This window comes from Chlorocebus sabaeus, chromosome 23, assembly GCF_047675955.1.
Source record: "Chlorocebus sabaeus isolate Y175 chromosome 23, mChlSab1.0.hap1, whole genome shotgun sequence".
Classification (NCBI taxonomy): Eukaryota; Metazoa; Chordata; class Mammalia; order Primates; family Cercopithecidae; genus Chlorocebus; species Chlorocebus sabaeus.
In genome coordinates this window covers 33,033,474-33,049,872 of record NC_132926.1, presented here as the reverse complement: position 1 = coordinate 33,049,872, position 16,399 = coordinate 33,033,474, and the positions used below count along the sequence as shown (strand labels likewise).

The 16,399-nt window shown below is 41.1% G+C and overlaps 1 protein-coding gene and 1 non-coding gene across 2 annotated transcripts in view; both read right to left on the bottom strand.

The window, feature by feature from the left end:
- The window catches only part of SH3TC2 (SH3 domain and tetratricopeptide repeats 2), a 68,105-nt gene extending 56,895 nt beyond the window's left edge, over positions 1 to 11,210 (bottom strand). The window contains exons 1-2 of the mRNA XM_008014923.3: positions 11,038 to 11,210; positions 362 to 460 (exon numbers count right to left, since the gene is read on the bottom strand). Coding sequence (XP_008013114.3) covers positions 362 to 460; positions 11,038 to 11,089 — 151 coding nt within the window. The 5' untranslated portion in view covers positions 11,090 to 11,210. The remainder of the gene's footprint in view (positions 1 to 361; positions 461 to 11,037) is intronic.
- On the bottom strand, positions 5,776 to 5,882 carry LOC119618448 (U6 spliceosomal RNA). The gene has a single exon (XR_005234745.1). It is a non-coding gene; the product is annotated as a U6 spliceosomal RNA (small nuclear RNA).
- Positions 11,211 to 16,399: the final 5,189 nt, after the last annotated feature.

The window sequence follows — 16,399 nt, the reverse complement described above, 5'->3', positions numbered from 1 at the left end:
AGCAGCAACAATGTATGAACAACTCTTTGACGTACCATGTTGAATATAAATATTTTAATTACCCCTATCTCTCAACACCTTCAAATCTTAAGTTATGATATACTTTCTTTAACAAAGCAAATAAGTATGGAGCTCCTAATAAGTGCCAGATTGTGAAGAGCTTTGAGTGACAGATTGAGAAAGTTAAAATTAATTTTGTAGGCAATGGAGTGCAACAGAAGATTTGTGAGCAAGCAAATAGCATAGTAAAAATCTTTTCATCAAGAGGGAAAGAGGGAGGGGCTCTTTAGATGGGAGAGATAAAGAGGTTACTGCAATACTCAGCATGGAAGAATAGGGCTTGTCTTTGGGATTTGGATACCTGGATTCATGTTCTGTGGTAGAAAACATTTTTCCTTGTATTCAGATGAGGCTATACACTCACTCGATATAGTTGGATCCTTGGAAGGAGTTTCTTTACCTGTAGAAGATGAAATAAAAGGTCATCTTAAGAGTGTGAGGAAGTTGGAAGCAAGTTATAAGCAAGGCTGCAGTTTTTGTCAAGTGACAACTTTTTTCCACGATTAGTGGCATGGAAGAATTCTAATTGTTATCACCATTGCCTTGCAATTATCTAAGCTATTATCAAAGAACTGTCATACATGCCATCTCAATCCAGCATCAACCTGGGTATGCCCATCTTATTAAAAAGCAGATCCCTATTCACATATCAAACTAAGTCTCATGGCTTAGAACACTGAAGGTGCTCAATATACATTGAGGCTACACAAGTCATCACAGATCTGACTACAGCAAGGCTTAAGGTTCAATAGGGGCAGATAATGGAAGGGCTGGAATGGAGACAGACATTGGCATCATTAGGGAGACAATTGGGATGTGGTTGTAATGACCCTGACATGTATAATTGTCCCCAACTGTCCTTCTGTCTGACCATTAAATAGGGTCCTGTCAGGACTCTCTTTCTTCCCAACTCTCTGAAAAGTACTGTCTTCACAACGGTAGAAGTGGAGTAAAAAGAAGAAGAAAGAAGATCAAGACACAGGCTAGGGCTGGGTAGGAGGAAACTTTGATGGCAGAGAGTTGAAAAGAGAGAAGATGGTGAGCCTATAAAGCATAATGAAGTAGATACAGAGGGAAATGTCAAAAACATTGCTGTAGAGCATGGGTCTCCTTTATGGCATCCCCAAAACACAACAAGGAAACTCAAGTCCTTCACACATTAATTTTAGTTGATGGATTCTGTCCTTTTTTTCCATAAACCTGTTCAAGAACTGTACTATGGAGTCAGAATGTGATAAGTATTACCTGGTCCTGAAAAGCAGAGTTAGAGAACCTTGGCTCAACCACTATTTGTGAGTCGCTCGTTGAATTTGCTTGTAAAATTGTGCATCAGAGCCAAAGAGGCCTACCAAGTTTTGCATACTGGATCTGTGCTTCTAATGATACAGCTCAAGAATGCAATGGGGTGGAGCAGTCACACTCACTTCTGGTTAATGTTGAACCTAAATTCTCATATTGCTGCTAATAGTCTGTGTCTCCATTCTGTGTCTATGGAGGGGGATTTTGACACCCAAGTTGAGGACCTTCCATTTCTTCACAGTGGGAGCAGTTAGCACTGTTTTGGGTGATGTACATGAAGAATGAAGTGGATTTCAGCTGGAATAGGCAGAAGCAGGGGCCTGTCAGCTCTTCATCCAGTAAATCTTGTTAGCTGTTCAATGCTGAAAGCTAAGCAGCTTAGCTGGAAACCTGGCAGCAATGAGCTACAGTCGAACAGGATCATTTTTCAGTTCTGCCCTGAGGAAGCAAAAGCAACTGCAGCAAAAAGGCACTGGCTTGGGAATAACGAGAAATGAAAATGAGCACAAATCAGATCTTCCCATACATGAGTTCAATGACCTTGGGCAAGACACTTCACCTGTCCACTCTGTGAGTTTTCACTTTCCCCACTTACAAATGAAGGATTGATCTAAATTAGTGCTTTTGAACCCCAGCTGCCTATTTGAATCATCTAGGTTGCCTTTTAAAAATATTGCTTCATCCCAGCTAAAAAAAAAAAAATTAAAACAATTGGACTCATGAAGAAAAAGAGTAGAATGATGGTTACCAGAGGCAGGGAAGGGTGTGTGTGTTGGGGGAAAGTAGGGATGTTAGTGGGTACAAAAATGCAGTTAGATAGAATAAATAAGATCTAGTGTTTGATAACACAACAGGGTGACTATAGTTAACAATAATTTATTGTACATTTAAAAATAACTAAAAGAGTATAATCGGATTGTTTGTAACAAAAAGAAAGGATAAATGTTTGAGGCGATGTGATGTACCCTGATGTGATTATTACCCATTGTATACACCTATATCAAAATATCTCATGTATTCCATAAATATATACACCTAATATGCACCCACAAAAATTAAAAAGAATAAAAGAATAAAAAGAAAAAATATTTCTTCATCCCTAGAGATTCAGATTTTTGTGGTCCATAGTATAGCCATAGATCATTTTATTAATAATAAGTTCTTCAAATGATTCTAATTTGAGCCACTGTTGAGAACCATATGTCTAGACTAGTGCTTCTGAAACTTTATTGTACCTATGAATAACCTACAGCTATTGATAAAATGCTGATTCTGCTTCAGTATTTGAAAGCTGAGGTTCTGCATTTCTGATGTTTTCACAGGTGATGCTCCTCCTGCTGCTCCCAGGACCACACTTGGAGTGGCAGCCTGCTTTCCTGGGACAGAGTTTGACCGTAGACTACAGCAAACCCACAAACATCTTCTTTATGTTTTTCTGGCCCACACAGTGAATTTTTAATTTGAACTGCTTGACATCATTTAGAAATTGAAATGTTCCACATAACCCAGATGCTTGGGTTTGTTTTGAAACGTGGAAGATCTGTAGCCCAGGAGTCTCATTGTCATATGGCAACAGTCAGCTGGGGCTGAGTGGTTGCTGTCGCTCTACAGGACATTTGTTCACCAGCCACCATGGTCCCCACCCTATTCCGTCGCTCATTTACACCCAGCCCTGGCAAGTTTGCGAGTGTGTCCCTGCTGTAGAGTTCTCCGAGAAAATACAATAGCCTGACAATGAGGGCTTGTGAGGTGAACCCACCTTGAAGAAGGGAAGTCAAGGATGGGCACCCTGGCTTGGGGAAAGGGTGCATAGCTTTTTAAGGATTTGTGAGGCTTAGAGCAGAAAATTGCAAGGTTTTGCAAAATGTGATATGTGAACTGTCTGTATCAGAATTTTTTAGATAATTGTTTTTAAAAAGATGTCTATGCAAAAAAACTTACAGAAAATATAGAAGAATATCTGCATGACTTGATGTTGCCAGTGATTTCCTAAACAGGATGGAAAAAGTGCTACCCTCAAAAGGAATAATGGATAAATAGTAATACATTAAAATTAGAAACTTCTATTAATCAAAAGATGCAATTAAGAGACTGAAAAGCAAGTGACAGAGTACAAGAAATATTGATCATACATATGTATAGTCATCAAATAATTCAAACATAGAACATATAAGGAATGCCAAAAATCTTTGAGAAATAGGTAGCCAGCCCACCAGAAAAATGGGCAAAAGGCTTAAATAAACTTTTCACCAAAGACAATATTCAAACAGCTAATAAATATATGAAAATTTGTTTCACCTCATCAGGGAAATGAAAAGTAAAACCACAGTGGCACACAACTACACAGACTGGCTAAAATGAAAAAGACAGATAAAGCCAAATGTTTGTGAGGATATAGAGCAACTAGAATACCTAGAATATACTGCAACTAGAATATACTGCAAGTGTGAAAACAAACGGAAGTTCTATCTTTGGAAAACTGACAGTGTCAATTCAAGCTGAAAATATGCATGCACTAAGACCAAAGACAACCACTAAAATATTCAGAACAGCACTATTTATAAGAACCCAAACTTGGCCACAATTCAAATCTCAATTTACAGTAGAATGAACAAGTAAATGATGTATGTATAATATATAATTAAACCTTAATCCAGCAAATCGGGCACTGTGGCACATGCCTACAATCTCAGCTATTTGGGAGGCTGAGAGGATCATTTCAGCCCAGGAGTTCAAGCCCAGCCTGGACAACATAGCAAGCCCCATCCCCCAAAAATTAAATAAATAAATAAATAAATAAATCCAATACAACAATGAGAATGAATGAATTACAACTGTATAAAACAATATCAATGAATATATTCACTTGTGAAAAGTCACCACGCTGTACTCATGATTTCATGCACAATTCTGTATAAATGGTAAATTTTGTTTAATCCTCTTAAAGGCTTTACTGACCTCAACATTCTTTTTCTTTTTTAACTTTTATTTTAGGTTTTGGGGTACATGTGAAGGTTTGGTTCTTAGGTAAACTTATATCATGGAGGTTTGTTATACAGATTATTTCATCAACCAGGTATGAAGCTCAGTACCCAATAGTTACCTTTTCTGCTTCTCTCCCTCCTCCCAACCTCCACCTTCAAGTAGATCCCAGTGTCTGTTGTTTTCCGATTTGTTTTTATAAGTTCTTATCATTTAGCTTCCACTTATAAGAGAGAACACGTGGCATTTGGTTTTCTGTTCCTGCATTAGTTTGCTAAGAATAATGGCCTCTGCTCCATCTATGTCTCACAAAAGACATGCTCTCATTGTTTTTTATGGCTGCATGGTATTTTATGATATATACGTGTTAATGGTACATTTTTATGAAAAGTTGAATTTTAAAATATTCCTGGAGCCCCTCTCTACCTACTCTACCTTGAAATATCTAGGAGTAGAGTCCTGAGGTGTGCATTTTTAATTAGCACTTTGGGTATTTCTGATGTCTTCTAGAGCGTGAGAATCCTCAAACCAATTCACCAGAGGCCTCGGAACCCATGAGCCATAAGGGCACCTCTCTGAGAAACAATGAGGAAGCTGGAAAATTAGAATGCATTCTATAATAGGAAAAACAGCTAACAGTTACACATGGATTGTCTGTTTACAGAATTCTGTTACACCTGGTATTATATTTCAACATGAAGAAGTTTGAAAACTTGATCTGGGCCTTGAAAAAGAACCAGAGCTGATTCAAGGCAACAAAAAACTGTCATACAGAATAAATTACCTTAGGAAAAAAAGTATGAGTTTTATAACTGAAAGAAAATAAACCAAAAGGTCTATAGTAGTTATCGCTGAGTCATTTTAACAATCTTTTTGATACTTTCATCTACTTTCCAAATATTGTAATTTTTCTTTTTTATAGGCACATTAAAATATTATTTAACTGAAATATTAATTTTTTGAAAAATAAAAGTTTTGTATATTAAAGATGATAAACAACACAATCTGCTAACAATACAGGCTGCTGATTAATAATTGTTTTAATATTAATACTTTAATCTACTATTTCAATTCCAGCTTTGTCAATTGACCCGGTAATGTCAGTAATATCCTTCTTACCATCTTTTCTTCTTCAGTATAGAATGCAGTCTAGGGTCAAGTATTACATTTAGTTGTCAAATGTCTTTAGCCTCCTTTCATTGGGAACATTTCCATATGAATTTTTTATGACTTTTTTTTTCTCTGATGACATTGACATTTTTGAATGATAAAGTCCCTCCTCCACCCTTCTTTTAGTTTTTCTTCAACTTTTATTTTAAGTTCAGGGGTACATGTGCAGGTTTGTTATATAGGTAAACATGTGCCATGGTGATTCGCTGCACAGATCATCCCATCACCTAGGTGTTCAGCTCAGCATCCATTCATTAACTATTCAAAAATATGGAACACTTCACAAATTTGCATGTCATCCTTGCACAGGGGCCATGCTAATCTTCTCTGTATCTTTCTGATGTTAGCATACGTGCTGCCAAAGAAAGCTCTCTGTTTTTCAAATATTCTGTAATCGGCATGCATTTGTTTTCTGACACTGAAGGCAGGTAGAGAAGTGGCTAAGAACAAGTGGCAATCAGACAGTCCTGGACTCAAACCCTGGCTTCTTCATTAATCATGTGACCCATGTGAACCCAGTCTATGTAGTCTATGTGGAGCTGACTCTCTCCCCAGCTCCAAAAGTGAGCACATAATTCAGGCACAATCCAACTGGGTTATGCAGTGCCATGGCCACATGGTCAAAGTTAAGCCAGTGAGGATTAGTTCTAGGACCCTCATCAGCACACTTAGCGAAGACATTTCTTTTCACTGCACTAGAAGTTATGAATACGACAGCCTGGAGCTGTGGTGCCCACCACAAGGAGAAAGCCTGCCTGACATTGAGTCCAACCCATAAAAACAGAGCTTAGGAAAGATAGCTTTCTGATAACATCATCTGAACACCTTGATTTAGCAATATCTGAAGAAAAAAAAAAACCTAGACTTTGAATTATTAATCAATAAATTGCTTTTGATATAAACTAGTTTTATTTTTATTATTATTGATCAGAAAAAGTTACTAACCCTCAGTTCAGAAAAACATTGAGATTTATTTGTAAACTGCCAAACTGGTTTCCAAAGAGGCTGTAATATTTTGTATTCCCACTAACAGTGTGTGAGAGTTCTAGTTGCTCCACATTCTCACTAACAAATGATGTTATCAGTCTTTTTAATTTGGGCCATTCTAAGTAGGTAGGCCATTTTATCTGATTGTTTCAATGTGCATTTCGCTAATGACTTATGATGTTAATCACTTTTTCACATGCTTATTAGTCATCCACATATTTTTTATATTGAAATGTCCATTCCAACATTTTGCTATTGTTATTGGGTTATTTATCTTATCACTATTGAGTTGTAAGAGCTTTTTTTTTTAATATTCTTGTTCTGATATTACTCCCCAGTTGACGGCTTGCTTTTTATGTTCTTGGCAGATGTATATAAGTGGGAGGAAAGCAGGATAGTGTGGGAATAAGCTTTGTACACACATGGGATGGTAGAAGTCATCCTGCGCATGCTGGGGAGGTGGGTAGTTGTGGGACTAAAATGGATAAGTATAGTAGAGTGTGGGAATGTGGGCTGTGGCCCTGGCAATGAGAAGTGAGGGCATAGAGTGAATGAGGCTATATTTTAAAACGAGAAAAGAGAAGGCATCTTGACATACTGAATGTGAGGGATAAAGATGGGGAAGAGGTAAGAACTGCAGAAACTAAGTGAAGAAGGGGATTTAAAAGATCACCTAGTTCCATTCCCAATTTTACTGTTGAGAAACGAAAGGCCCAGAGAGGAGTCGTGATTTTACTGAGATCGCACAGCAAGTTAGCAAGAGCGCCAGAGGCCATCCAAATCAATGGGTAGGGACCTTGCCGTTCTCACTACATTAACCTGACCTCAGAACTCTAAAGTCTCGGGCCTCTGATCACGGAAACATCTCACAATTTGCTGAAAATGAGAATTCAACTTCATTTCTCCTCTCTCAGCCTCTCTGTGCTCCTACCCACCCACCACCATGCTCAACTTTAAAAAGAAGACTAAACAGCAAACATTTCTCTGCATGTTTTTTTTCCTGTACCCACATTTTTTTTCTTTTTTGACTTAACAAACCTACCATCAGCAGTTTTTATGATGTAAACCACTTTCTCCCTGTTGGAATGAGTAGCATGTTAGAAGTACAGCTACATCTACCCACATGAATATATCTTAGATTATAATGTTTAGCAAAAAAAAAAAAAAAAAAAAAAAAAAAAAGATGCATCATGATATCATTTTGCTTAACTTTTAAAGTCTATAAAACAATTCTTCGGAATGATTGTGAGCTCATGAATATGTAGTGAAAGCACATAACCATTGAATTCATGAAAGTTATTAACTATGCGGAGAGAGAAGGGGAATGAGATTGGAAAGAGATATCCAGGGACCGCTAAGTATGTGTGTGATGTTTTATTTCTTCAAAAAGTAAGAGAAAGAAAAAGGTAAAGTTCTGAAGATAACGTGACAAAATGCAAAAATTTGTTACAGCTAGATGGTGGGTTAACTATTCTAATATCCTCTATTATCAGTATATTTTACATGCTTTACAAGGCTTTTAAAATGCAAAAGTGAAGCATCATTTACTATTGTCAGCATTCACCCTTGATCTCTTGTTATTATACTGATGATTCACATCTATCAAAAAGGTTAAAAGGAAAGTTACAAGCACCAGTGATCAACAGAGGTGAATGTATCTCTTCCACATCTTCTGTTTAAGGACATAAATCTGCCAAATTTTTTCAAACAGGCATTGAAAATAAGGGAGAAGTGCTAGAAGCTTTTCGATCAACAAACTTTGGCATGGCTTTCTCTGTGATCCAAAGTGAGCAACTGTAGCTTATTAAACAATGGCAAGAAACAACTCATAGATAGGGTGGGGAAGTCAGAGATGATAGCAACGGATCAGAACCTATCCTCTCACCATGTGCAGTCCCCCGGATTAGGGGACTGCTGTGAGCAATTGAGAGCCATCCCAGGGAACAGATGCTGCAGGCAGAGTCCACACGTAAGAATGCAGGTGGCTGGAGTAGTCAGAGTCCATGTTCATTATTGCGTCACTCCACGCAAACCAGTCTGGCAGCTGTCCAGTGCTCAGTGCTATCAAGAGCCTTCTCCTTTCCTGTGTCCATTAGCCCTGAAGACTCACTGTTTTGGTGTCTGCTGTTAGCTCCCACTTAAACAGACACAAGGCAGAAGCACCCCAGGAAACATGAGCACAGACTTCTCCAGGCCAGGATGGAATTAGCAGAAACTGATGTAAGAATGGTCCCTATTAACTAATGATAAAACAGCCTGTAGTTACCAAAGGGTTATCAAAAGCCAGACCCTGTGCTAAGTCCATGAGAGGAATTATTCAATTTAATCCTCACAAAAGTTCCATGGGATAAGTACCACCATTAGATACAGTTTACAGCCAGGAAAACTGAGGTTCAAAAAACATGAGGGACTTGTCCAAGGTCACACAACAATTAAGTTGCTCCAGGATGGGTCTCATACTTTGTCCCTTTTCTCTAGGATAAATAGGGGAATCTGGAATGGGAATATCCAGATCAACTGCACTTGGACCTACAACACCCACATCAACCTCGCTAGGGAAAGGCCCTGACACATACAGGGAATAATATGGGGGAATGGCATGAAAAGTCTCGAGGGAGATACGTAGCAGGCTCACTCTTGGTGAAAAGGTGAATCCGAGGTGCCAGCCAGCAATCAATGGCAAAAAGAAGGTGAAAGAATAAAGTAATTGAATGATAGTGTTATTATGATTTTGACTTTTTTCAATTTTGTTTTTTGTTTGTTTGTTTGTTTTGAGCTGTGTAACTCTGTTCTACAGGAAATCTTTGGCTGAAGGACAGATGTCAACTAGAAGCAGAGCCGCTCTAGGTAAGGATGAGGGAACATGAGCAGAGCTCTCTGAGACACCTCTACACAGCAGTTTACAACCCTAAAATTGTATAGATGACCAAATGGAGGCCCAGGGAGAGAGTGAGATATACTAGTCATCAAAATGCAATTAACAATGGTTAATTTTATTGTGCTCAACTAACTGTGCACCAGGCTGTTTCACCATTTCACATGTAGACTTAATCTCCACCACAGCTCTATGAAGAAGGCATTATCATGTCATAAAAGCTTCAGATAAGGAAAACTGAAACACAGAGGAATTAAATAAGTTGTCAAGGCAAGTAAAAGAACCAAGATCAAATCCAGCCACTTTGGCCTCAAAGACCAAGTGAGTAGCCAAGATGACACCTGCCTAACTAGAGCTAGAGGAAGTCAGATCTAGACCCCAACCTCCGACTTCCAGACCAGTGGTCCTGCATGTCTACCTCCATGCTGTTTCTGCTCTCATGGGGCAGAATGACAATAGGACTTAGTGGGAGGGACTGAAAAGTGTTTACATCTGAGAAATCTGGAGAAGCGAAATTGTTCATAGATTAAGTCGTGCCTTTTGTGCCAAGGGCATCGTTTGGGGTTTGTTTGCTTATAGTTTTAGGTTCATGGGTTGCCTTTTTCTGGGAGACACTCCCTGCTATAGGTGCCAAGGTGCCTAGATGAAGACTTCAAGCAGAGGAAGCAGAATATGATTGTTTTGGGTTCACTTCAATGACCTCGAGTGCCTTCTACAAGCCCAGGTCATAAGACTATAGAAGAAAGTTGTCTGTCAGAAAGTAGAAAGCCCTCAGCTAGGGGATGCTCCTTAGCTCCTTCTCTCAGGAACCGTGGTGGAGCCCCAGGAAGACACACAGCTCTAACAAGGGTTAGGAATGATTCCTTGGAGCAAGGTTCCCCTATCTCCCAAGCAAGCCTCCCCCCACCAATCTACCCCCACATTTCCCCAAAGCCACCACTCGTCCTGATAAACACCACACAAGAGAACACAGTGCCCTACCTTCATTCTCCTCTGAAAAAAAGAAGAAGGTTGCTTCAGGGAAACCAACCAGCCTGGTTGGCCTGGAACTGACATATCCCAGTAAATTCCTCAGTCCCAGGCAAACCATAATGGCTGGTCACCCTAAGTCACTCTCCCATGACTTGACAATTTTTTAGAGCAACAACTCTCCATTTCCTCAACTTGATGCCCACACTCACACACACACTCACACACAAATCACACTGTAATAGGTGGAGGCAGGAAACTGCCTGTTTTTCTCCAGTAACAGCAACCCTGACAAAAATAGGCTTGAATGACTAAGGCCAAGTTTATGACCACCTATAGGCCACAGAGGAACTCACTGCCTGAACTTTCTTCCTGTCCTGGGGGATCTCGGGAAGAAAGGAAGGAAGGGCTTAGTCACACCCTGGGAGTGGCAGCCAGGAGCAGTGCTGCTCAGCTTCTGACAGAGCGAACTCAAAGCTTCTTTCTTCAGGAAAAAAATAGATGCTTCCAGGCTTTACTCCCTTTTTACAGAGCCAGCATGACAAACACCCAGGGAGGAAGGAGAGGCAGCCAGAAAGCACAACCATCTCCCCATCTTTGGGAGAAAAGTTTCCCCAACCCAGCAGGTCCCTGAGCCTCCACTGGACCATCCACTTTGGCCAAGCCACAGGCCAAGGGCCCCCTGGGAAACTCACCTGGGCCCCGGGTCAGACTCCGCTCCCTGGGGATGCAGAAGCAGCCACCCATGTGTATACCATCCTACCCTGGCCGAGGCCCTTGAGAACACCGGCCAGAAGAGTGCTGCAAGGGACAGCCTCCCAACGGTGTCCCTCCTCCCGCCTCCTCCCTGGCACACGAGGGACCGAGGCCTGCTCAATGCACAATGCAGCCTTTGATATCCCGGCTACAGCAGGAGGCCCAGGGAGGGTGGGAGGGGCCGCCTAGCCCAGCCTGCAGGCCCACAGCTCTTGCACTGTCAGGCCTGGAGAACAGGGCTCCTCCCTGCCTCTCAGCAGATCGCCTCATGCCTATCAGCCTGCAGCACATTCCTCGCATTCTAGGATTGAGATACACAGTTTGGTTCTTGTGGGGGCAGCCAGGGCGGGGGAGGAGGGCAGAGAACGTCCCAGAGATCAAGACTGCTGTTGGCTTTCTCCCTCCCTGACTGACTTGGCCCACACTGACTGGCCTGCCACCCCTTTACAGTGATCTCCACCCAGTCTCTCTCTGCAAAGGCCTCCCTTGGCTCTCTGATAAAGTTGGAGCTGTGGGTGCAGCATTTCACTTCGACCTAGCAGCATCAATGAGCCAGCTCCTCACTGGTGTGCAGGAAAAGAATCCAGGAGATCACCTGATGAAGCCCAGCGTTTTACAGGTGAGGGGTTGGAGAACCAAATACATTAAAGGATGGGGAGAGGTTGGTCAATAGGTACAAGGTAAGAGTTACATAGGAGGAGTAAGTTCTAGTGTTCTATTGCACAGTAGGGGGACTATAATAATGTATCATATATTTCAACATAGAAGAGAGGATTTTGAATGTTCTCACCACAAAAAAAAAAAAAAAGATGTTTGAGATGCTGGATACGCTAATTACCTTGATTTGATCATTACACAATATATAGATACATTGAAACATCATATTCTAGCCTATAAATGTTTAGAATTATTATACGTCAATTAAAAATAAAACAAAAAAAAAATACAGCAAGACTACAGGTATGCATGCAAAACTGGTCCCACCAGACTAACCTCTTTCCCATTTCAGATAGGCAGTGGAGCAGGGGAATCCAGTTGATACTGTGGCTAAATTTCAGAAAACCTCCCATGAGATCTTGCAAAGGAGATGGAGAAAATATGACTGAATGCCAGCAAGGCTGGATGGAAGCATGACTACTCTAACAACCAAGCTCAAAGAGCACTGCTCACCCAATATTTCCTTCATGCCTAGAGCAAAGTGGTGAGAGGACCCTAGTGAAAGGCCCAAAGAACAGGAGGTGTGAGCCGAGAGAAGGTGGAGTCCTGCCGGGCCTGTGTTACAGGCTATTTGGAGGCTGAACTTGAGGTCAGTATCACCAACATTTTAAGGAGGGCAGCATCCCAATCAAGTTTATATTCTGAGAGGAGCAGTTGGGTGACCAGGTGAAGAATGGCCTAGGGGTCAGTCCCACCGGAGGTCAGGAGTATCCACCTCACACACCAGCCCAGCCCCAGAGGACAGGGTCTTGAGCCTGTCTCTGAAGCACTGCTGTCATCTTCATGCTTACTCATCCTGAGACACAGTTTCCGGATGTTTACTGTGGGCCAGGCTCTCACTGTACGTTATTCTATTCAAATCCCATAACAACCCCATAATGTAGGCATCATTTCTACTTTGTAAGTGAGGAAACGGATAAAGAGGAGTGTATAACTTGTCCAACTCCTTCCCTTCTCCCACCATTTATGAATGTCAGAGTCAAGACTGAGCCAGGTCTAGTTGATTCCACAGCCCAGAAGGATCACGTTTCTGATACATGGGATACATTGTGGGTTCTCCCATGACTGCTAGGACACACAATGAGAAAGGCCCAGGAAGGAGTGAAATCTCTGGAGGCAGCTAACCATTTACGCAAAGCCCCTAGGTATGCAGATATGCAGCAATTGTAACATCCAGCAGAGAGATGAGAGCTGGGGCGGGGAGTAGAGTGCAGGAGGGGAGTAGAGTGCAGGAGGGATGGGGTCTCTGATCACATTGCCACCGGGCAGGATGTTTTCTCTGTGCAGGTCTATTTAAAGTATCTACTTCCCATACAGTTTCTCATCTGTTTCCCTTACCGAAGCACAGTGTTTTTGAGTATGAATTAGAATGTTTTCTTGGGCCCACAATGAAAGTACAAGAGTTTCTTTAGAAAACAACCACTTAAAACTGGGATGTGCATGAAAATCAGACAGTGACGAGAAGTCCCATGCTCTAACTTACACATGCTGACAGATGTGCAGACTTATCATTGCTCCTTGGCTGGTCTGCACACCACTCTTACACAGGTGCAACAACAATCAGACTATAAATGATCAAAACCAATTACTGAAAGGATCCCAGGCCATCTGTCAGAGATGACACCTTAGGCAGTTGGCTGAGACACACATTATGGCAGGTCTTAAATGAATAGTCCATTCTGGATGAAGTCATTGCTTCCCTTAAGATGCAAGAAACTAGTGCTGTTCTGCTCCTGGGTAGCCTGATGAATTGATTAGAGCAAAGAAATTTCCAGCAGGAGCAAAGGCCCTGAAGTAGCAACTTGCTTAGCATGTTAAAGGAAGTGTGACTGAAGGCTAGTGAGGCACGTGAGGGCACAGAGATGAAGTCAGAGAAAGCAGCAGGAGACTAAACAGTGTAGGGCCTTAGAGGTCATCTAAGGACTTCAGCTTTTACTCTGAATGAGGTAAGAGCCAATGGAGGACACTAAAAAGAAGAGTAACATGCATGGCTTCTGGTTTTAAAGGCTCAGCCCGGCTTACAGGCTATAGATGGAACTCCAGATATGCAGCAATTGTAACATCCGGCAGAGAGATGATAATGGATTGAACCAAAGTGCTACTGGTAGAGGTGATGAAAAGAGTTTAGGTATTAGACATATTTTGAAATAAGGGTGTATTAATCAAGGTACTCCAGAGAAACAGGGCCAACAAAAGTTGATAAAGATAAAGAAAGAGGAAAAAAAATTAACTAATTGGCTCCTATGAGGGTTGGCAAATCTGAAATCCATAAGGCAGGCAAACAGGCTGGAGACTCAAGTAAGACTTGCTATTGCAGTCTTTAGACCAAATTCCACAGAGCAGCAGACCAGAATAGAAGCTCACACAAGTTTTCCATGTTGCAGTCAAGAATTCTTGAGAAGAGTTTCTTCTTTTTCAGGAAACTTCGGTCTTTGGTCTTAAGGCCTTCAACTGATTGGAAGGCCCCCAATCAGTTGGTGGGAAGACCCACACACATTATAGAGGGTAATCTGCTTTGTTCACTGTCTACTGATGTCAATGTTAATTATATATTTTTAAAAAATACCTTCAACATCTATTTTGTTCTTTGGTCAAACAACTGGGCACCATGACCTAGCCAAGTGAACACATGAAATTAACAATCACAGAGAGCCATGAGGATATGTGGATATATAGAATGGATGAGAGGGAAAAAAATATATACTCTAGAGCCGTTCTGAATTTTTTTACCTGAACAACTGAAATAATTTAATACTTATTGAAATGTTAAATGCTAGGAGAAAAGAAGCTTTGTGAATTGAAACCAGGAGTTTGGTTTTGTATATGTGATATTTAATAGTCCTTTAGTACATCCAAGCAAATGTAGACAAAGCAATCTGGAGTTCATGGAGAAGTTAAAAGCTGAAGGTAAGTATTTGGGAGTTGTCACTGTGCAGAGGGTATGTAAAGTTAGAAGACTAAATAAGATATCCTAAGGGAGACAGTGGAGGATAGAATACAGAAGATAAATCAAGAAAGAGCCCTACAAACACATTAATTTTTATATGAATAAGAAAGGAGTAGAAACCGCAAAAGCGATAGAGAAAGAGTGGCCAGTGAGAGGATATTTACCAAGAGCATAAGATGGTACAGAATTCAAGTGAAGAAAGTATAGGAAGACACCTGCAAGAGCAGAAGGTGATTAACTATGTCAAATGCTGCTAAGAAGTAAGATGTGCACAGAGAATTTACCACTGGACATCTTGGTAGAGCAGTGGAGATAAAAGCTAGATTGGGAAAGCTTCAAGAGTATATAGTAAAAAAAAAAACGGTGGAGCTCCAACCCACCTTCAACTCACCACCATCACCATCATTGCCATCATTATGGAATACCTCTTGTTTCCTTAATATTTGCTTGGTGTTCAGGGGTTACAAGCTTATATGTCTACAAGAGCCAGACAACTGATGGAAATGAGTGAGCTGGCCAGGAGACAAGTGGCAGCTGATTCCACTGTAATTGCCTGATGGATTCTTTCTGCCTGCTGCACAGACAAAACCAGTTCACTGAGACTGGTATTGCAGCAAAGAAAACCCTTCATTAATGTGAGGCCAGCCATGCAGAACAACCAGGGTTATCACTCCAGTCAATCTCCCCAAAGACTCAGAGTTTAGGGTTTTTCAAGGATAGTTTGGTGGGCAGGGTGGGAAGGGGTGGGTGCTGCTGATTGTTTGTGGATGGATGCAATCATAGGAATGTAGAAAATAGTCTTCATGCACTGAGTTTGTTTCTAGATGGAAAACACAGGACAGGTGAAGTCATGAGTCTGGGTGGTGTCAGTCAGTTGCAAGAACGTAAAAGTCTGAAAGACATCTCAAGAGACCAATTTTAGGTTCTACAATAGTAGTGTTACCTACAGAAGCAACTGAGGAAGTCACAAATCTTGTGACCTCTGACCACATGACTCCTGAGCAATACGGAATTATAGAAACTATACCTACATTTTAGCAGAATTCACGTCCCTCCCATAATCTTAATCTTATGGCTTTTCATTAGTCTTACAAAGGCAGTTTCAGCCCCTAAACAATGAGGGAATTCGTTTTAGGGAGGGACTGTTATCATCCTTGCTTCAAAGTTAAACTATAAACTAAATTCCTCATATGGTTAGCTTGTCCTACACCTAGGGATGAGCAAAGACAGCCAGCCTGTGAGGCTAGAAGCAAGACAAAATCGGTCACATTCAACTTCTCTCGCTGTCATAATCTTCGCAAAAGCAGTTTCACCGGCGTCAAGGTTGGGGCAACAACAGGGAGAGGTGTACCTGTGGGGCATGGAGGGCACTGTTCTGTCTAAGAAGCAGCCCTTGCTAGGCTTTGGGCAATGAGGAACATGGTGCAGGACAGGTCTGTGTAACCAGACATTCTCGTTTGTCATGGAAACCAAAAACCCAGATTTGTAAGTGAGGCTTCCTAATGTTTAAATGTTTATAAGTTATAGGAGGCTAAGGCAGGAGAATTATTTGAAACCAGGAGTCCAAGACTAGCCTGGGCAACATATAAATACCCTATCTCTAAGAAAATGCTAAAAGTAAATAAATAAATAAATAT